Source organism: Agelaius phoeniceus, chromosome 3 (assembly GCF_051311805.1).
Source record: "Agelaius phoeniceus isolate bAgePho1 chromosome 3, bAgePho1.hap1, whole genome shotgun sequence".
In the NCBI taxonomy this organism is placed as follows: domain Eukaryota; kingdom Metazoa; phylum Chordata; class Aves; order Passeriformes; family Icteridae; genus Agelaius; species Agelaius phoeniceus.
In genome coordinates, this window is record NC_135267.1 from 2,949,281 (window position 1) to 2,966,887 (window position 17,607).

Below are 17,607 nucleotides of genomic sequence, written 5' to 3' on the forward strand. Positions count from 1 at the left end.
AGGATTTGACACACACCCTGTGAGCACAAACACTGGCTGTTGGCTAAACTACAGATGCTGATCAAGAACAACGTGGGTTAAGTCACTCTTAAAACTCTCCTGAAGACTTCAATGGGGACAACTCTCCCCAGGTTTAAGTTGTCTCCAGTCACCAGCCAAAAATCCTCTTGTTGGCAATGAGGGGCTGAACAACCCCTGAGGATGGGACCTGAAACTTCACAGTAAAAATAAAATGAGGCTGAATAATCAGTGAATAACATCAGGGAAGGACCAGACTTCCAGCACACATGGTCTTGGTTCTCTGGAGGATTCTCCCAGGGACAGAGATGCTGGATGTAAAACAGTATTTTAACATCCCAGTTCCAGTAATTTCTTCTTAGATTTTTGGGACACCTCCCCAGGCTCCTCCCTTTTCCCTTTTCACCTCTGGCTTACACTGGAGAGGGTGCAGGAAGGCTGACCCAGCAGGGAGAGGCAAAGTTTGGGCTGAGTGAGGTGAGCTGGATATGGAGAACAAGCAGGAGCTCAGCAAAGTGACCAGCAATTAAAATCCCCTGAAACTGCAGGATCTGAAATCACTGATGTGTACATTAGATTATAGCATGTGTATTTAGAAAGGGGCCCTGCTGGGTATTTACATCATTAAATGTGGTTTCCAGATTTTCAAACTCAAATTTTCAAATGCATAAATGTGGGATCTCTGCATGAAAGGTGGGATTAAACCAGAGAAGCAGATGGGAAACCCCAGACTGTGGATTCCTCTGGCAGTCCTGAGGTGGAGAAAGCTCTGGTTAAAGGAAAGAGATTCCCAGGGAACTCCTGGGCTGCTGCTGCAATTCCTGAAGGGCCATTAATGAAACTCCCAGTTTTTATTAATGACCTCAGCACAGAATGAGGAGGAGTGTTCAGAAGGTCCCACTGAAGTTTGTAGGGCACCTTGAACAGAAAACAGGACCAGGCTGTGAGAGAGGAAAAACTCAAAGACAAGAATTGGATGAGAAAACCAAGATGAAATTCAATGGCGCAAAATGAAGGCCAAGGATGGGGCTAATACTGAGAATTTCTGCTGTGGGCTGGCAGCTGCTGCAAAGGACAGAGCTCAAGGGTTCAGGATTATTAGTCCATCCCAAGAGAGTCACAAATGTGACATGGCCATGAAAAAGCTAAATGCAAGCCCAGAAAGTATCAGGTAATTCTCTCTGAGATGAGCTATCACACTTTACATTGGGCCTGGCAAGATTTCATCTGAACTACTTGTAAATTGTGGGTAATTTCAGTTCAAGTAAGAGATTCTGAAGGGTAAAATAAGGCAGGAGGAGCTGTCTTGTAAGGGAAAATGAAATACCTTGGCTTGTTTAGCCTGGCAAAAAAGAAAGCCAAAGGGAGAATTTGATTATTCTACATAAACACCACAGGGAAAATACCAACAAAAGGGAAAATGTATTTATGCCCAAACATGATGTTAGGAATAAATGTGTGCAGGCCAGCAGTGAATATGTGTAGGCTGGAAATTAGGATGTTTTTGGCCATCAGAGACAGTGGGGGCTTGAACAGCATCTATTGAGAACAGCAGGGGCAAAAGTCTCTGCAATTTCAAGTCTTACATTTTTTGGAGGCACATTATAAACACTGTTGGTAACTGCAGCTGGGTTCTGGCCACGTGAGCCCTGAGGGCACTTCCATTTCTAGGTGGGAATGATGGAATACAGCCTTGGAGCTTGCTGGGTATGAAGCAATTCCCACTCAGATCCCTGAATAGGATGGAATTTGTATGGGACAAAAAAAAAAATCTCCTGCCAATTACTAGAGAAGCCCAAGGATTTTAAAATCTGCCTGAGTTCAGAGAAAGCCCTGGAGGTCACACCTGCAGAGATTTTTATTGTAACCACTCCTCAGCAAAACCTGAATGGAGAACCTGCCCCATCCTCCATCCCTCCACTCCCCTGCTCCTCACACACACCAAATCCAGTTTCTAGGTGCAGGAAAGCATCTTTAGTAGGACAAAAATTGCTTCAAGGCTGTGCAGCAGCCTTTTCACAAGCAGGGAGGATCTGAGGAGTCAGTACTGTAAGCAGAATGAAAACCATGGTCTTTGCCATGTCACTTAAATTTGGATAGTGGTCTGAGGAGAGAAGGATAATTTCCCTCACCTCTTACTTCCTTGCCTCCTCTCAACCTTGAATTTTTAAAGTATTTTAATTACTAATTTATTAATTCTTGAAGTACCAGGAGCTCTGATGGCCAGGCCCTTGTAGCCAGACACAGGAGGAGTCTCCAACAGATCCATCCTTGGTTTTACAGCCCCAGCTAAACCAGGGGCCAAGAGCAGGAATTCTGCAAGTATCAGATCCTTCAGAGTGACAAAAAATGAGGGATCAAACACAAGGGGTGAAAGGGGAATTGAAATGTGCCTGTGGATTTGTGAGCAGCAGGCACAGGGAACAAGGCACAGAAACACTGCAGGCAGGATGGAAATTGGGGAATTTTGCATCAGAGACCTAAAGGACCAAAGGCTTTTCCAGCAGAGAACAGCCAGAAATGAAGGGCATCTGTGGGATCATTAGTGGGTGGTCTGAGGCAGGTGCTGTTGGGCTTTCAGCCTCACATTTGACACAATCCAAGGGTTTAAATTCAGCTGCTGAGTTACCCCCAACTTCACAGAGCTGTCACTCGCTGGGGGTCTCCCAGAGCTCTCTCTGGAGCAGATTTTAAGGTCTCATTAACTTCAGTGGATAAAGAATCATACCATGAATATCTAAAGGTTTTGCTATCACTTGCAAAAGCCCAGATCTTGGCTTTGGGCTTCCACAAAGCCCAAATTTTTTCATCCAGTGAAAAAATAAAAAAGCCTGAGGTGCAGTCTGCAATTTTGAGCAATTAAAGCTCTTCTTTTCCATGGGCATATTCCATGTGCAGCTACTGGACCAGGGCTCCAGATCAGCAGGAGGACCCTTGTCCCCAAACCCTTGTCCCCAAACCAGAGACATCAGCCAACCACCAGGGAATAATTCTGGGTGGGATTCCAAGCACCAGAACTCACTCTAACCACTCAGCACTAACTGTAACCACTGCTTTTGCCAATCCTGTGCCAAAAAAGCCGTTTAAGGGATATTTAAGGAGTGCAATGAAGGAGATTTATGGCTGTTTAATGAAGCTCTTCTCCAGGAGCCTGGGAGCAGGCAGGGAACAGTTGTTTGAGGAACTTAAAAAAGGATGGTGGAAAACAGAACCAGCAGAAGCAGAAATTAGGCTTGGATTTGAATGAAAAATGACAGGTAGGAGAAGCAAGGACATGAAATATCTTCAAAGTAAAGGCAGTAAAGCTTGCAGATGCAAGAGATGAGTCATTTGAAAGACATAAAAGCTGCATAAATCAAAATATTCAAAATATAGTAACCATTTTATGGGTCAGGATGTCAAGTCAGGATGGGATGTTGTTGTTGAAGCTGACTGGGAAGAGAGAGCTAAGTGCCTGCCTAGGAAAGTGTGATCTTACAGCCAGCCATCAAAAATGAAAGGAAAAACAAACCTAGACACTAATACAGGCAGGCAAAGGCAGGCTGGAAGCAGAAAAGCAGATCTGAGTTCCACCTGACTAAACAGGACAACCTGTGGGTAAGACCAACCACAGAAAAGGTACAGCAACAAAAAAAAGGCAAAGGAAATGAAGGATAACACATTCCAAGCACAAAAAAGAGAGGAGGAGGGAGGAGAACTCTCTCAGGCTGAATGGCCAGGAGAGAAGAGACACCAGAGTGAGGCAGGAGACATTTCTAAGGAGAAAATAAAGGCTGCACTGAGCTCTGCTGATGTAAATCAGGGGGATTTATCAGCACTGGTTCTGGCTTTGTGTGAGAAAGTTGGTAAAAGCTGGGAAAGAACATTTTTGGTGGAATGTCAAAAGGTGAGATCCAGCTCAGAGAGAGACTCTGGGAGCTGGGGCAGGGCTGAGCAGCAGAAGCAAACAGGTTTTATTTCACTTCAGCAGGTTCTATTTCATTTAAACAGGTTCTATTTCATTTAAACAGGTTGTATTTCACTTACTTCTTGTGAGGCTACAGCACACTGAACCCAGGGGGAATAGTCAGGGAAAAAGGAACACAGAGGTCAGAGATTGGATAATGTGGGGTCACCAAAATGAGCTGAGGGTGGGAAGAAGGACAGAATTCGAAACTCCTTAGTCCCTGAAACACAGAAGGAAGTTGGAAAGGTCAGGTAAAAGTCAGGGAAAGGAGTTCAAGATGAAACCTCCATAATTATGATGGCTGTTTTGCTAATTCTTCTCCGCAGTATTTTCTGATAATTTCACTTGCTGTCAGGCTGTGCCTTGTACACTGACACTCTCCTGCCTGGGCTGTGTCCTGAAGAACACAAAATGGAGTCTCTGAAGAGCACAGAGCCCTGAGTGAAGTGTCAGCTGCAGGCACCGAGTGATCCGCACCATTGTTCAGCTGTAATTAAACTGGAGGCACTTTATTTGCTCAGACACTACTGTTTAATTTTATCTGTTTGCTCCAGAAGGTGTTTTCCATTTTCCCATCTTTCTCCTGTGAGCAGACAATGCCTAACCAATTTCCAGGAAGCAGTCTTTTTTTATAATTTTTTTTTTTTTTTTTAAGTGAAAGGCAGACGCGGAGAAGAAATTATTTAAAGTGTAAAGGTTTGCACAATCCCTGGAAGAGCCATTCCAGCCTGATGCCTTGGGATTGTTAAAAACTCTCTCCAAACAAAGGCTGCTGTGAGTGTAAATCTCATTATCATACAACAGGCCTGCCTGACCTGCCTTTGCTCCTTGCTGAAGTGATTGAAATATAGACAAGGTCCAGCAGTAAAAAAGTAAATTTCCATTAGTCTGACAGGCCAGGATCTGAATCACTGCAAGTTTGGGGAAGGAAATTTCACTCCACCATAGCATCAGACTGCACTGAGTGGAGCCATGCTGAGCCAACCCTTTGGTTTTCAAAAGCTGGAAGAATCCAGGCAGAACTTTGAGTTGGGAAAGGGACTGGGGATGTCAGGAGGGGGCCCTGGTCAGGATTTCACTGCAGCAGCCACTCTTTCATGAGACTTTCAGGTTTACTTCACACACAAATCCCAGCCCTGCAGCACATCTAGCAATTACTGGTTTTTCCAGGGTGGATTTCATCATTCCATTTCAGGCTAACATGGTTTTGACAAATAACAAGCCACTGCAAGGTTTCTAGGAGCTATAAAATGCCCTTTTCAATTGCCACTTGAGCCTGCACAGAACCCCAGGGCTGGTGGGAGCCCATATTAAACAAGTGCCCTTTCCTTGCAGTACAGAAATTCCTATATTCAGAAACCCTAAACTACTGAAAAAGGAACATTAAGCAGCAAATACTCCCACACCAGGGAGCCCCATCCATCATGTCTGAAATCTGTCTTGCACAACCCACTCAGCAGAAGGGGAAGCTGTATCCATTTTTTACCAGGACCATGTAGTTCCCTTAAAAAGAAGGAGCAAGATCCTTTTTTTGGAGGATGATTTGCATGTCTTGGAGCTGGGGAATGGCATCCTGTTAACAGTCCTGAAGCACAGCCTTGCTCTCAGGAGTCTTTTCAGGAGCATTGCCACAGACCAAGCAGATTTGTAACGAGTTGTGAAGAGCAACTTTGGAACCAGGGAAATCCCAGAATGGATTGGGTTGGGAGGAACCTTAAATCTCACCCAGTGCCACCCCCTGCCACAGGCAGGGACACCTTCCACTATCCCAAGTTGCTCCAAGCCCCATCCAGCCTGACTTCCAGGAATCCAGGGGCAACCACAACTTCTCTGGGAATTCTATTCCAGGGCCTCCCCACCCTCACAGGGAAGATTTTATCCCCAATATCCCATCCAACCCTGCCCTGTGGCAATGGGATCTATTCCCCCTTGTCCTGGCACTCCACCCCTTGTCCAAAGTTCCTCCCCAGCTTTCCTGGAGTCCCCTTCAGGTGCTGAAAGGTCACTCCAGAGCCTTCCCACGCTGAGCAATCAGCCTGAAGAATCCCTGGATATGGACAATCACAAGATATTTCTCCTCCCTGAGCACGGATAGCTCCGAAATTAGGAAATCCGTTGTGTGAATATAATTGGATTTTTGTTGTTAAGGGAGGGGAAAAAAGGCCATTTCTTTCCTTTTTTCAGATTTCTGCTGGACCTCTCCAAGTTAAAGGGAATGCAATAGAAACCAGCTGCTTTTCCCAGGTTGGTGATGCCACATTCCCTGCAGAGCATCCTCCCTCCCAGCAGCTTTGGGAAGTGCAGGAGAGCTGGAATCCAGTCCCTTCAGAGGCTGACACAAGGGACAGGCTCTCACACAAAGGCTCCACCTCAGAGTTTAGGTGGAAACCCAAAGCTTCAGTGGGATTTGAATAATCAGTGAGCCCCAGGCTGGCTCCCTGCACTCTGAACTCAGGATTGGTTTCATGCTGGTGAATTGAAGCCAAGTTTCACCAGTCTTAGGTTTAACAGGATCCAATAAATATGTAAATTTCCCAAACAATTAAATATACATGCCAAGATGGAGCTGCAGCCAAGCATATTTTGTAATTGAAGCCCTCTCCTTGTCTCCAAGCAGTGGGCTGGGCAGGCTCCTCACAGAAATGGTGTGAAATGGTGGCAGTGGGTGTTGTGGACTGGCTGAGGGATTTGTTACTGGGTGGGTCCCAATTCTGCACTTCATATTTGGTTCACCTAAAGGATGCTTCCTCCTTCTACACTCCAATGAAAAGTCACTCAATATTCCAGTCTCTAAAGGGCAGTAATGCCTGTTTGCAAAAAGCCACTGCCACCTTTGATCCAAGGACACATTTGTGCTGATTGGATTGTCAAAAAAATATTTTAAGCTCGTGTCTGTCAGAATATGGGTCACCCTTGGTAATATGGGTACATTTGGATTTGACTTATGGGGTTAATAAATCATTAATAGATGTTGTGGGGATAAGTAATCCACATTTTAGATGGCTACAAGCAATCCATTAACCTGCTGGGCTCCTGCAGCCTGTAGGAATTAACCATTTATGGAAATTGTTGGAGTACAAATAAGCCTTTTCATTGCTTCTTTATCATGACTGAAAACTGATCCTTAATGGGAAGGGTATTTCTAATAGCAGGTGAGTTTGGGGAAGGAGAAAGACAACTCCTGGGTGCTGACTCTGGATTTTCTGGATCCTTTCCATGGTCCTGGGGCACTAATCCAAACTGCTCTGCCCAAAACTTCCTCATATTGAAACTGGAGGTGGCTGGTTACTTCACACATGGCAGAGATCACTGTTTGTCTTGTGGGATGGGATTTTCTTGCAAAGGACAACTCACCTGAACACAGTTTTTGCCTGCTCACAGAATCATGGAATGGTTTGGGTTGGAAGGAACCTTGAAGCTCATCCCACTCCAATCCTGACACCTTCCACTGGCCCAGGGTGCTCCAGCCTGGCCTTGGACACTTCCCGGGATCCAGAGGCAGCGACAGCTTCTCTGGAAATTCCAGCCCAGCCCCTCCCCACCCTCCCAGCCAGGAATTCCTTCCCAAGATCCCACCCTAATTTCCCCTTTCCCAGTGGGAAGCCTGTCCCTCCTGTGTCCTGTCCCTCCATGCTTTATCCCAAGTCCCTCTCCTGCTCTCCTGGAGTCCCTTTAGGCACTGGAAGGGGCACTGAAGTCTCCTCCAGGCAGAACAGCTCTCTCAGCCAACCAATAGGGGTTTTTTAGCTCCCATTAGTTTATAGAGTGAAATTATCTCTCAAAAGTGGTTCTTTCCTAGCTCTCCAGTTGACAGAATGTGCTTTACATGATGAGAGTCAACTGTAAATTCCAGCCACAAGACATCTTAGGGACAAATACTTTTAGTTCTGAGGCTGCACCTCCAGTCCTGAGGACACTCCTGGGTCCTTCAAGACAAGAAGGACATTGAGGGGGTGGAGCTGTCCAACCACAACAGCTCTGCCATTCCACGCCTTCCCAGAGGCTGCTGAGCTGGAATCTGGCTGTGTGAGCAGGAACCCCCCACCATGCCTGTGCCCTGCAGGACTCACATCAGGCATGATCTCGATCTTCTCGTAGCGGCGCTTGTAGGGCAGCGTGAGCACCTCGGCGCGGCGGTAGGACATGGCCGGGGGCTGGCAGTCGATCATCAGGTCCGTGCGGTGGGACTGCGTGGGAGGGGGCTGTGTGTACTGCTCAGGGCACACCACGTGCAGGGGCTGCAAGAAAACAGGGTGGAATTCCCATCAGCATTGCTAGAAACTGCTCCAGGAGTTGGAGATGTGTGCAGGGTGACCCGCCCGGAATTTATGTCTTGTCGCCACTTTGATATCGTCCTTGCCACAAGGAGAGAAAGATAAAAATATGAAATAGGTTTTCTCCCAAATCCTTGCCAGATTAACTGGAAGGCAATGTTAACATCCCAATGTCAACATGTGGGGCTGCAGAAAGCTAGGCCATCAATAATCAAGGCTGCAAAAACAACTCCTGGAGTTTTGCAGCAATATGTTAAGAAAGCATAAACAGGCTGGTTGTCACTGCAGGGTTTAAGGAAGCCAAAGGAGAAGCCAGTTCTGCAAACTGGAAGCCAAAGGAGAAGCCAGTTCTGCAAACTGGAAGCCAAAGGAGAAGCCAAAGGAGAAGCCAAAGGAGAAGCCAGTTCTGCAAACTGGAAGCCAAAGGAGAAGCCAAAGGAGAAGCCAAAGGAGAAGCCAGTTCTGCAAACTGGAAGCCAAAGAAGAAGCCAAAGGAGAAGCCAGTTCTGCAAACTGGAAGCCAAAGGAGAAGCCAAAGGAGAAGCCAGTTTTGCAAACTGGAAGCGGCGACTCTCCTGGAATTTATGTCTTATCACCACTTATCAGAATTTATGTCTTGCCACTGTGGCAAGATATCATACTTGCCTCAAGGAGAGAAAAAATAAAAATATGAAATAGGTTTTTCTCCCAAATCCTTGCCAGATTAACTGGAAGGAAATGGTAACAGTGGTGGAGACCATCACAAGTATCAACATGTGGGGCAGCAGAAACCTTAATAATCAAGGCTGCAAAAACAACACCAGGAGTTTTGCAGCAATATGTTAAGAAAGCATAAACAGGCTGGTTGCCACTGCAGGGTTTAAGGAAGCCAAAGGAGAAGCCAGTGGCTCTGCAAGCTGCCCTGGAGACAGCACAACACATCAGCAGTAACATGAAGGAGATGTTTATACAAAGGTAGGCAGGGGCAGCTCTATGAGTTTGCAGTGACAAGCCAGGTTGCAGAATAATGAGATAAAGAGATGCAGGCATTGTAAGGAGGTTTGGGAGAATGTGTATTTCAGAGTTCAGCAAGATAGAAAACAGGGAAATACTCAGCCAGGAAAAAAATCTGGTTGTTATTTTAATTATGTCATGAGTCAGAAAGCAAATTTTAGTAGAATCAAATGGGATGGGCCACTAAAGCACAAAGACTTGAGAGGGAACAGCAGATACTACAAGAACCCTCTTTTTCTTAGACCTCTTCTAAAGCAGAGCTCAATGCTGTATTTTCTTCATGGAGAAAAGGATCTGGGTGTTGTCTCAATTTTTGTTTAATGCAACATTTCCCCACAATTCATTTATTTAATTTCAGCTGTGTGAAGAAATGTAAGAAAAGGCAGCAGAAAATTGATTACCTGGACTTCTTTGAGTAATTTAGACACCTGAATAAAGTTGAGTCTTGTGTCAATGGGACAGTAAACACATTTCATTGCCAAGGGCTGATAGGGAGCCAGAGCATCCAGGTAAGAGAAATCAGGTTCTGGAAAGAGAAATGTTGAAAACACTCAAAGCCCATTAACAACAAAAATGGCCCAATTCCTCTCTAATTCCAGTTTAGTCAGAGCTGTTGCTCAATGTTAATTCTGTTACAGATTTCTCTTCCCTTCCTCCTTCCCCCACCCATTATTTTCAATTAATTTGATGAAAATTACGCCCACAATTAGTCTTACCTTAATCAAGCAACAGAGCAATACTATTTCATTTGAACACATTATTGCATGATTTTTAGAACAAATTTAATCAAGACAAAACCATCATCTCTTATTTTTAATCAGATCCTGTAAAGGAAGGCAAAATGTAGGCATTTTGAGTCTTGTGAGGTGATTCAAATGGCAAGTTGGTTTTCACTGTGACAAAAATGCAGCATAAATATGATATCTTGATATATAAATATATATATATATATATATATATATATATTCTTTTGAATCTAAGAGTCAGGTTTAGACTGGTGGGAAACTAAGGGTTCTTTTATTACTGGATTAGAGGTTTGCCAGGGAAAAGTCAGGCACTGAATGGGCTTTTACTCCCACAGAGAGTAATAAAACATTGAGAATACTACAGAAAAAGATTTTTTTTTTGGTGAATGGCAAATGTAGATCTCAGGTGACACAGTACAGGTAACCTCTTGATTCTGGGGGCCACCAACTAATGGTGGAAGAGATTATGCCATCCCTATCTCTCTGATAATTGTGGGATAGATGGGACAAAGGGAATGCTGGAAAAAAAAGGAACTGGTATGAGTTTGATAAGTAGAGAATGGGAAAAGAGAAGAGGATGCATAAAAGTCTCTTCTGCTGGATTATCCTGAACCACAGGGCCCCAAAGGACACCAGGCAGAGCAAAGTGCAGTTCAAGCCTGGCTGGAACACAGCAGGAGGAATTCTCTGGGACCTGCTTTACTTGAAAGGATGAAATTAAAGGAAACTGAAATTCAAAGCCCCCATACTGGGGGGGGGACTTTGATTCTAGATCTTTGAATCTAAATGCCTCAGATTTAAAGAGGCATCTAAGATGTTCTGGCATGGCAGCAGAGCAGAACACTGGTTGGATTTCTCATGCAGACAGCAAGAAAAAATCTCCTTCAAACTTTACCAGGGGAAGTTCAGCACCAGTGTGACATCCAACAAAAAGACAGGTTAATTGCTCACCTAAAAATCTAAAAATCTCCAAATCTGCTGCTGGCTAAGCAGCACTGAGCACCAGGTGGGGATATTTACCCTGAGAGAGCAGAACATAGCACAGGCAACAATACAAATGTTTGGAACTGTCAAAGGGATAATTTCCCCAAGTTTAAAGCAATTGTCAGAGTAGCTGCCTGGGAACGTTAAAGTGAGAAATATTAACAAAAAATGAATGTTGTACAAGGATGTGTACATGAAGCCATGAATCCACAAACATGAAGTAAAATTACACTGGGCAAAAAGCCATGGTATTAAAAGCAGATGTGGTGGTGGCAATATAACAAAGCCTAAAAATATCCATGTAAAAATGGCATTTTATATCAGTTAATAGCCATGAATAGAAATGTAAAAATAGGAGTACTGAGAAAGTTGCTGGTTGAAGAATGATCAGTTAGGGTTAAATGATAAGGCATTAAAAAAGTAATAAGGGGAAAACAGAAAGTTTAAGTCAGGCAGAGGTTCTCTACTATAAAGATGTGCCATGAAATTGTAAAAATTGAGCTAAAAAAGTTACTGGAAGGGAGGCTTTCCATCCCATCTAGCATTGTGGAGGACACAGAGATTTGAGGCAGCACCTATTCAGCATTTCTCAATCAGCAGGTACAGGGAATGTACAGACATGGAGTTCTGGTCTAGGAATCCCAGATAAAATCCAATCCAAAGCCTCTCTGAACTCCTAGTAAGGACAGGAGGGCCTTGGAAAAGGGAGAAATTCTAGGGAAGGAATCCTAACACAGGACTGGGGAGATTTAGAATGTTAAAAACACAACTTGAGCTGGGCTCACAGGGAACTCATGTGACACACAGGAGCTGCTGTTTTGAAACCACCCAAAATCCCAAAGTCACCTGTCTGGAGGCAGCAAGTGCTTGTCAAGGACACATATTGACTTTTCCTGACAGAATTACAGGTCTTTAGCTTCTCCCCCAAGACTCCTGATTTACTGCTGCATGACACTGAGTTATAAAACCTTCCACTGTACAGCACTGACGTGCATGAGCTGGTTTTAACATCTCCCGGGGAGTTGGTTTTTAAAGGAGACTTCTTTATACCGTGTCTTCTCCTAGAATTTCTTTGTGGTTCAGTGGTATTCGATATTTTGAATCAATAATCTCCTCAATACTGCTCCAGCAGTGATGGCTGCAGGTGACACCAGCCAGCAGAGTAGCACCACAGTTCCCTCACAGCCAGGTCCTGCCTGCTGGCAGCTTTAATTTATATTCTTGTCATTGTTTTTTTTTACATTACAGATTGGAAAGGTGGAGATTGACTGGTTCCTGTGGCCTGAACAAGCAGTGTTCATTAACAATGCAGGATGGTCTGGAGTTTAAAGGTTCTAATTACCAGAAACCAAGAGTTTTTCACAGGAAAATCTACAACATCATCTGCTCTCACACACTGCTCCAATGGACTGAGGTTCTTTTAGATCCACAGGAGATTTCAGCTTAAAACAGAAAAGTAATTAAATAATGGAAATCAGTGGCATCAGTGGAGGCGCTTCAGATTTTCACTGGTACTAAGAACAGGAGAATTTAATCTGCTAAGAATTTCTACAGACATAGAATCATTTAGGCTGGGAAAAAACCTCTAAGGTCATCAAGTCCAACTGCCAAACCCAACACTAAATTCTGTGTTTTGTTCCAGCTGAGACAACCATAAGGAAATAGGTCTAGGACTAGACAGTCATAAGGCACTGGACTTATGGATAGTCCATAAAAGCCATGGATAGAAGGAGTTTAGAAAAAAAAAAACCCCACAAGCATCTGGAATCACTGTGCATTCCAAGGTCACCCAAGTAAAGCAGCTCTCAACTGGAGTTTCACTAAGTACCAAGTGGGAATGAATCTCCAAGCCCGTGACCTGCTGCACCCCCAGGTTGTCAGGAGTGACATTTCCATGCCTTGACAAGCTGCCAGGGCCAGGCTCTGACAGAAGTGCTCGATTGCCTCGGCTCACTGAAGGATTGGGATCTCACACAGAAAGGTCAAGTGCCTCTCCTTGCAGGAGACACAGAGGAAGAGTTCCTGCCATTAAAGGCCGGTTCCTGACACCCTGGGCAGCACATTCACAACGTGATTAATGCCACTGCTTCCCCTGGGATTCATGGAATACACACCCCAGCAAAGCTCTGCAAACTCTGGCTTCATTGAAGTCCTGACTGGAGTAAAATTCACTCTTTTCAGACAATGCATATCCACATTGTAATTTTACCCAATTACTGTAATTAGGGCATGTCTCCAGAACTGCCTCAAAGGTCAGGAGGGGTGGGCCCTGCAGCAGCTGTACCTTTAGTGCTGTGGTACCTTGCACCATTTCCCAGCACAGAAACAGTCTGGATTCAAGTTCCCTGCAGGAACTCCCTTGTATCTCCCCTCCCATTGAATAGGGTTAATTATACACTAAAAATATCCCCAAATTGGCTTAACAGTATCATGATACTCTCACACTTTTTGGTGGCAATATTGTGAAAAGGACTCTAGCCTCAAGTCTACAGTTAAGAAAAGAAAGAAGAAGGAAATAGCCCTTTCCCAACCCTCTTTTCTTCAGGTTTTGTGCTTCCCAGCAGCTTTCCTATTCACTAAAAACTGGAGGAAAATAAACTTAACAGTGGGACTCCACTGCACCCTTGCTGTGGGAGTAGCTTTGATTTGTTCCTCAGGGCTCTCCTCCCCAGTTCTAATTACTTTGTCCAAAAACCCACACATTTTTTACCTGGCTGAGTCATATAGAGCACACCTCCCATTATCTCAGAGCTCCTTAGACACAAAATCAGGAGTAAGGACCTGAAGGATTATTGTTTGCCTTCTCAGATCAGGACAATGCCCACTGCAGGGCTCTGTCAGGGTGACACATCAGGTACAAATACACCTGCACAGAACCTCAGCTCCAGGGAAAGCCTTGAAGGATTTTTAATCAGGGTCAGCACTGGAAGCAGATGGAGAGAAATGGAAGAACTTAAAAGACCTGTTGAGCACTGAGAAAGGAAACAGCTCCCCTGGGGAATGAGCCAGAGCTGTACCTTCAGCTACAAATGTGTCTGCCAGGCAAAAACCATCTGAACAAAGCTCAGCCCAAAGGCAGGAAGAGCTCAGATCCCTGTGCCAGGTCTGTGTGGGGTGCACACTTCTGGGACAGCAGAGAGGACAGAAGCCTCTTCAGAAACCCTGAAAGATGAAAAGGCAGGAGAAGGGATGAGGGAAAGTTTCTTCCTGGAACAGTTTCTTCCTTTCTGACCAGCATCCATTAGGTCTTGCCTGGGTTTAACTTGCAGCCAGCTGCTTTTAATTCAAAAATTAATTTCCTGTAGGCATTTTACTGCTGTGCATAACGAAGACTTTGCTCAGACGTGGCAGGAATAGACTCTGCATGGCAAAGGTTGACTCTGCAGGGCTACACTGAATTAAATGGCACAATAATTACATTTGTCCCTGCAGTCAGTCCTGGGGCCTTAATTTAGATAAGCTCCTACTGAAGTGAAAAACTTCTGTCCCAGAACAAATGAGTAAAGCCCCAAGGATGTGGCCACACTTAACCAGAGTGCATGAACTGTTAATCTGATAATGATATCAGCATTTCACTTACCTGTGAATATAACAGTGTTCAAGCTGGATTTTCCCCACAGCTCCATGAAATGCACCACATCCCCAAATCTGAGAGAGGGATGTCCAGTGAACACAACACAGGGCTGCTTGAAGTCATTGCTGAAGTCTCCATGGATGCTGGGGTAATGTTTCAATTTGTTTGTCTGAATGAGCTGAAAGAAAAACAAAAAATTCCAGACAGTGCAACTTTTCATGCCTCTGTGCTTGAGTGTGTTTATTTACACGAGATTATAAATGTTCTACAATTTATTCCTAACTCATCAGAGAGTCCCTTAGATTTTCCCAACAAATTTAGTCATGACTGTCATAAATGTTATGAAAGGGAAATCAGAACATGGGGCCTCCAAGTCCCTGCTCTCACTTCTTTGGTACCAGCAGGGTGGTGACCGGGAGGAAATTCTCCAAACACTCCCTGCTTCGACTTCCCTGTTGTGAGCAGAGTGCTCAGCTGCCAAATTCACAATAAGCTCCTTTTTTCCCATTTGCCATGTCTGCAAAGAGCTCTGGGCTCATGTTTAACCTGCTTTTCTTGCATCACAGCAGTACCAGGCACTTTTGCCTTCAGCAGAATGTTGTTGAGCTTCCCTGGTCTAAAGGGTTCACACAAAGTCAAAGCAGCTGAAAAAGAACAGACTGACTTTCCCTTCCTTAGCTGTCTCTGAAACCAGCAATAAACATGAACTAAGAGCAATAAGATGTTTTGCAGACACAGTGCAATCAGCTCTGCAGGTGGAACAGATTTCTTTACTGAGATGGAGAAGTTTATTTATCAAGGCACTATTCAAAGAGTTTTGCTTTATTTCTCCTGCCACTGTTTTCTAATCTGCAAAACAAGGTGCAACTTAAAAAGCAATTTAACAACCAGGCTGTGAAGCACTTTCATGCAATATTTTGCAAGTTTTTCCTTGGCAGGTATATGCTTCCATCTCCAGCATGAAAATAACTGTAAATACAGTTTAAAAAGGAAGGAATTTAACACATGAAATCACAGACTGAATAGATGAGAGAAAGATCATGGAGATAAAGAGTGTGAGGGAGGGAGGGAGGGAGGGAAGGGGGCTTCCTTTGTCAGCCAATTTCCAAAGGAGGTTGGGCTGTTCAACAAATCATAGAATCCTGGAATGGTTTGGGATGGAAAGGAACCTTAAAACTCATCCTGTTCCACCCCCTGCCATGGGCAGGGTCACCTCCCACTGTCCCAGGAGCTCCAAGCCCCCTCCTGTCTGGCCTTGGACACTTCCAGGGATGGAGCAGCCACAGCTTCTCGGGGCACCCTGTGCCAGGGCCTCCCCACCCTCACAGGGAAGATTTTCTCCCTAATATCTCATCTAAACCTTCCTCACTTCAGTTTAAAGCCATTTCCCCATGTCCTGTGTTACTTTTTACCATGGCTGATCTAAGGTGCTTGCATGGAAATGAAGAGAAACTGAGAATTCTCAGCAACTTGTGCACCAGAAAGCAGAATTCAAGGTTATTACACAATTCTGTAGATGCACATGGATCATTTCCACGTGGATCCTTGAATCATGGAGGAAGGAGAAACTGGACTACATTTTCTGCAGTTTACAAGGAGTAGCTAATTCCCATTTAATCTTCAAGAGGGAAATTGGAAAAAAACACCCAATAACTTCTCTGGCAGTTGATAGGCACTGAATCTCAAAAACATTCCTGCAATTATACTGGTAAAGATTTCTGATTAACACATCTGGAGTGCAGGGTTTAGAATCTAAACTTAGCTTCAGTAATAAAAGCTGCAGTTTAGCAGACAATGGGTAAAACAAATTTGAATCCATAAAATACTGACATTTAAATGAACTTGTAGGAAATGGCCTCAAAAAGCTTTTTTCTGTTTGTTTTTGGTTTTTTTTGAGGGAAGTCAAGTGTCTCAAAACTGAAATTGCAGAAGCACTTCCAACTGGGTAAACTGGAAGAGGAGGATGATTTCTATTTCAAGCATTAAATGGGATATGGGACATTCCAGGGGAAAACTTTTCCAGAGACAGGCAGATTGGTCAGGGAAAGACATTTCTACAGCCAGCATTGACCTAAGACACTCCTGAAAATCACAAACTGTTGTTCCAGCATCTTCTTTCACAGGTTTCTTCAAATGATATTTATTTGCATGCAGCATTCAGATTTTTGGGAAGATGTGAGGGCAGCACTGGATGTGGAAAGCAGTGAACAGCTCATTTCCCTGCCATCCCTCCACAAACATTCACTGCTCAGCAACATAAAAGCTGTATTTTCTTCAAAGCCTTATGGAAGCTTCAAATCCCCTCCTATTGCTTTGTAAAGAGACACAGGAGCTCTAATCCAGTTTTCAGGAGCTCGTTGGTGACGATTCTTTTTTCATCTTTTCTTTTTATCTTGCCAGATCTTTTCTGCTAAGTCTGGTGAGGCTTCAGAGCTCAGCTCACAATCCCTGACTCTCACAGGTGGACAGAGCAAGGGTGAAAGGCTACAAAAACAAGTTTAGAGACATTCTGCTCACTCCAGGGAGAAAGCAGCTGCTGGATTTTAGTGTCTACAGTAAAGTCTCTTCTAATCACCCCATCAAAAATAAACGGAGCTGAACTTGCACAACAGGTCCAACAAAATTTCCCAAGTCATTAAGGGGACTGAGTTTGTAATGATTTGTGCAGGTTTTTTGTATCTTCAGATGAGATGGGCTGTGTAAACTTTGCTGTGCCATGGTCAGACCTCCAGCTGGGCCAAACCCAATGCCTGGCACTAAGCCAGTCAGTATTTGCACAGTGGGCTTGGTTTCTGGAAAGCACAAGCAACATTCAGAACATCTTTTTACAGAAAGAATCACTATTGACTGAAAGCTTAAGAGATAGGGGCTGGTAAAGTACTGAATCAGGAGTGAGAGCTGCGTTTTTCTGAAATCCCAAATGGTTCTGTGCTTCCCTTTAAAGCTGTACACTTGATTTACAGGGTCAGCAACTGCTGCTATAAACAGGATCAATCTCCAGAGCCTTTGTGTACCCTTTGTTGAAGTGAGCCAAAATACACTGATATTTTACTGTGTGTGTGTGTGCTCTGT

General features: G+C 44.3%; 1 protein-coding gene across 1 annotated transcript in view; it reads right to left on the reverse strand.

Annotated features, from left to right (window-relative positions):
* INTS9 (integrator complex subunit 9) overlaps positions 1 to 17,607 on the reverse strand; it is a 60,817-nt gene that overhangs the window by 5,732 nt on the left and 37,478 nt on the right. Inside the window, exons 12-14 of the mRNA XM_054629613.2 lie at positions 14,542 to 14,713; positions 9,633 to 9,757; positions 8,035 to 8,202 (exon numbers count right to left, since the gene is read on the reverse strand). Of these exons, the coding sequence (XP_054485588.1) occupies positions 8,035 to 8,202; positions 9,633 to 9,757; positions 14,542 to 14,713 (465 nt within the window). The remainder of the gene's footprint in view (positions 1 to 8,034; positions 8,203 to 9,632; positions 9,758 to 14,541; positions 14,714 to 17,607) is intronic.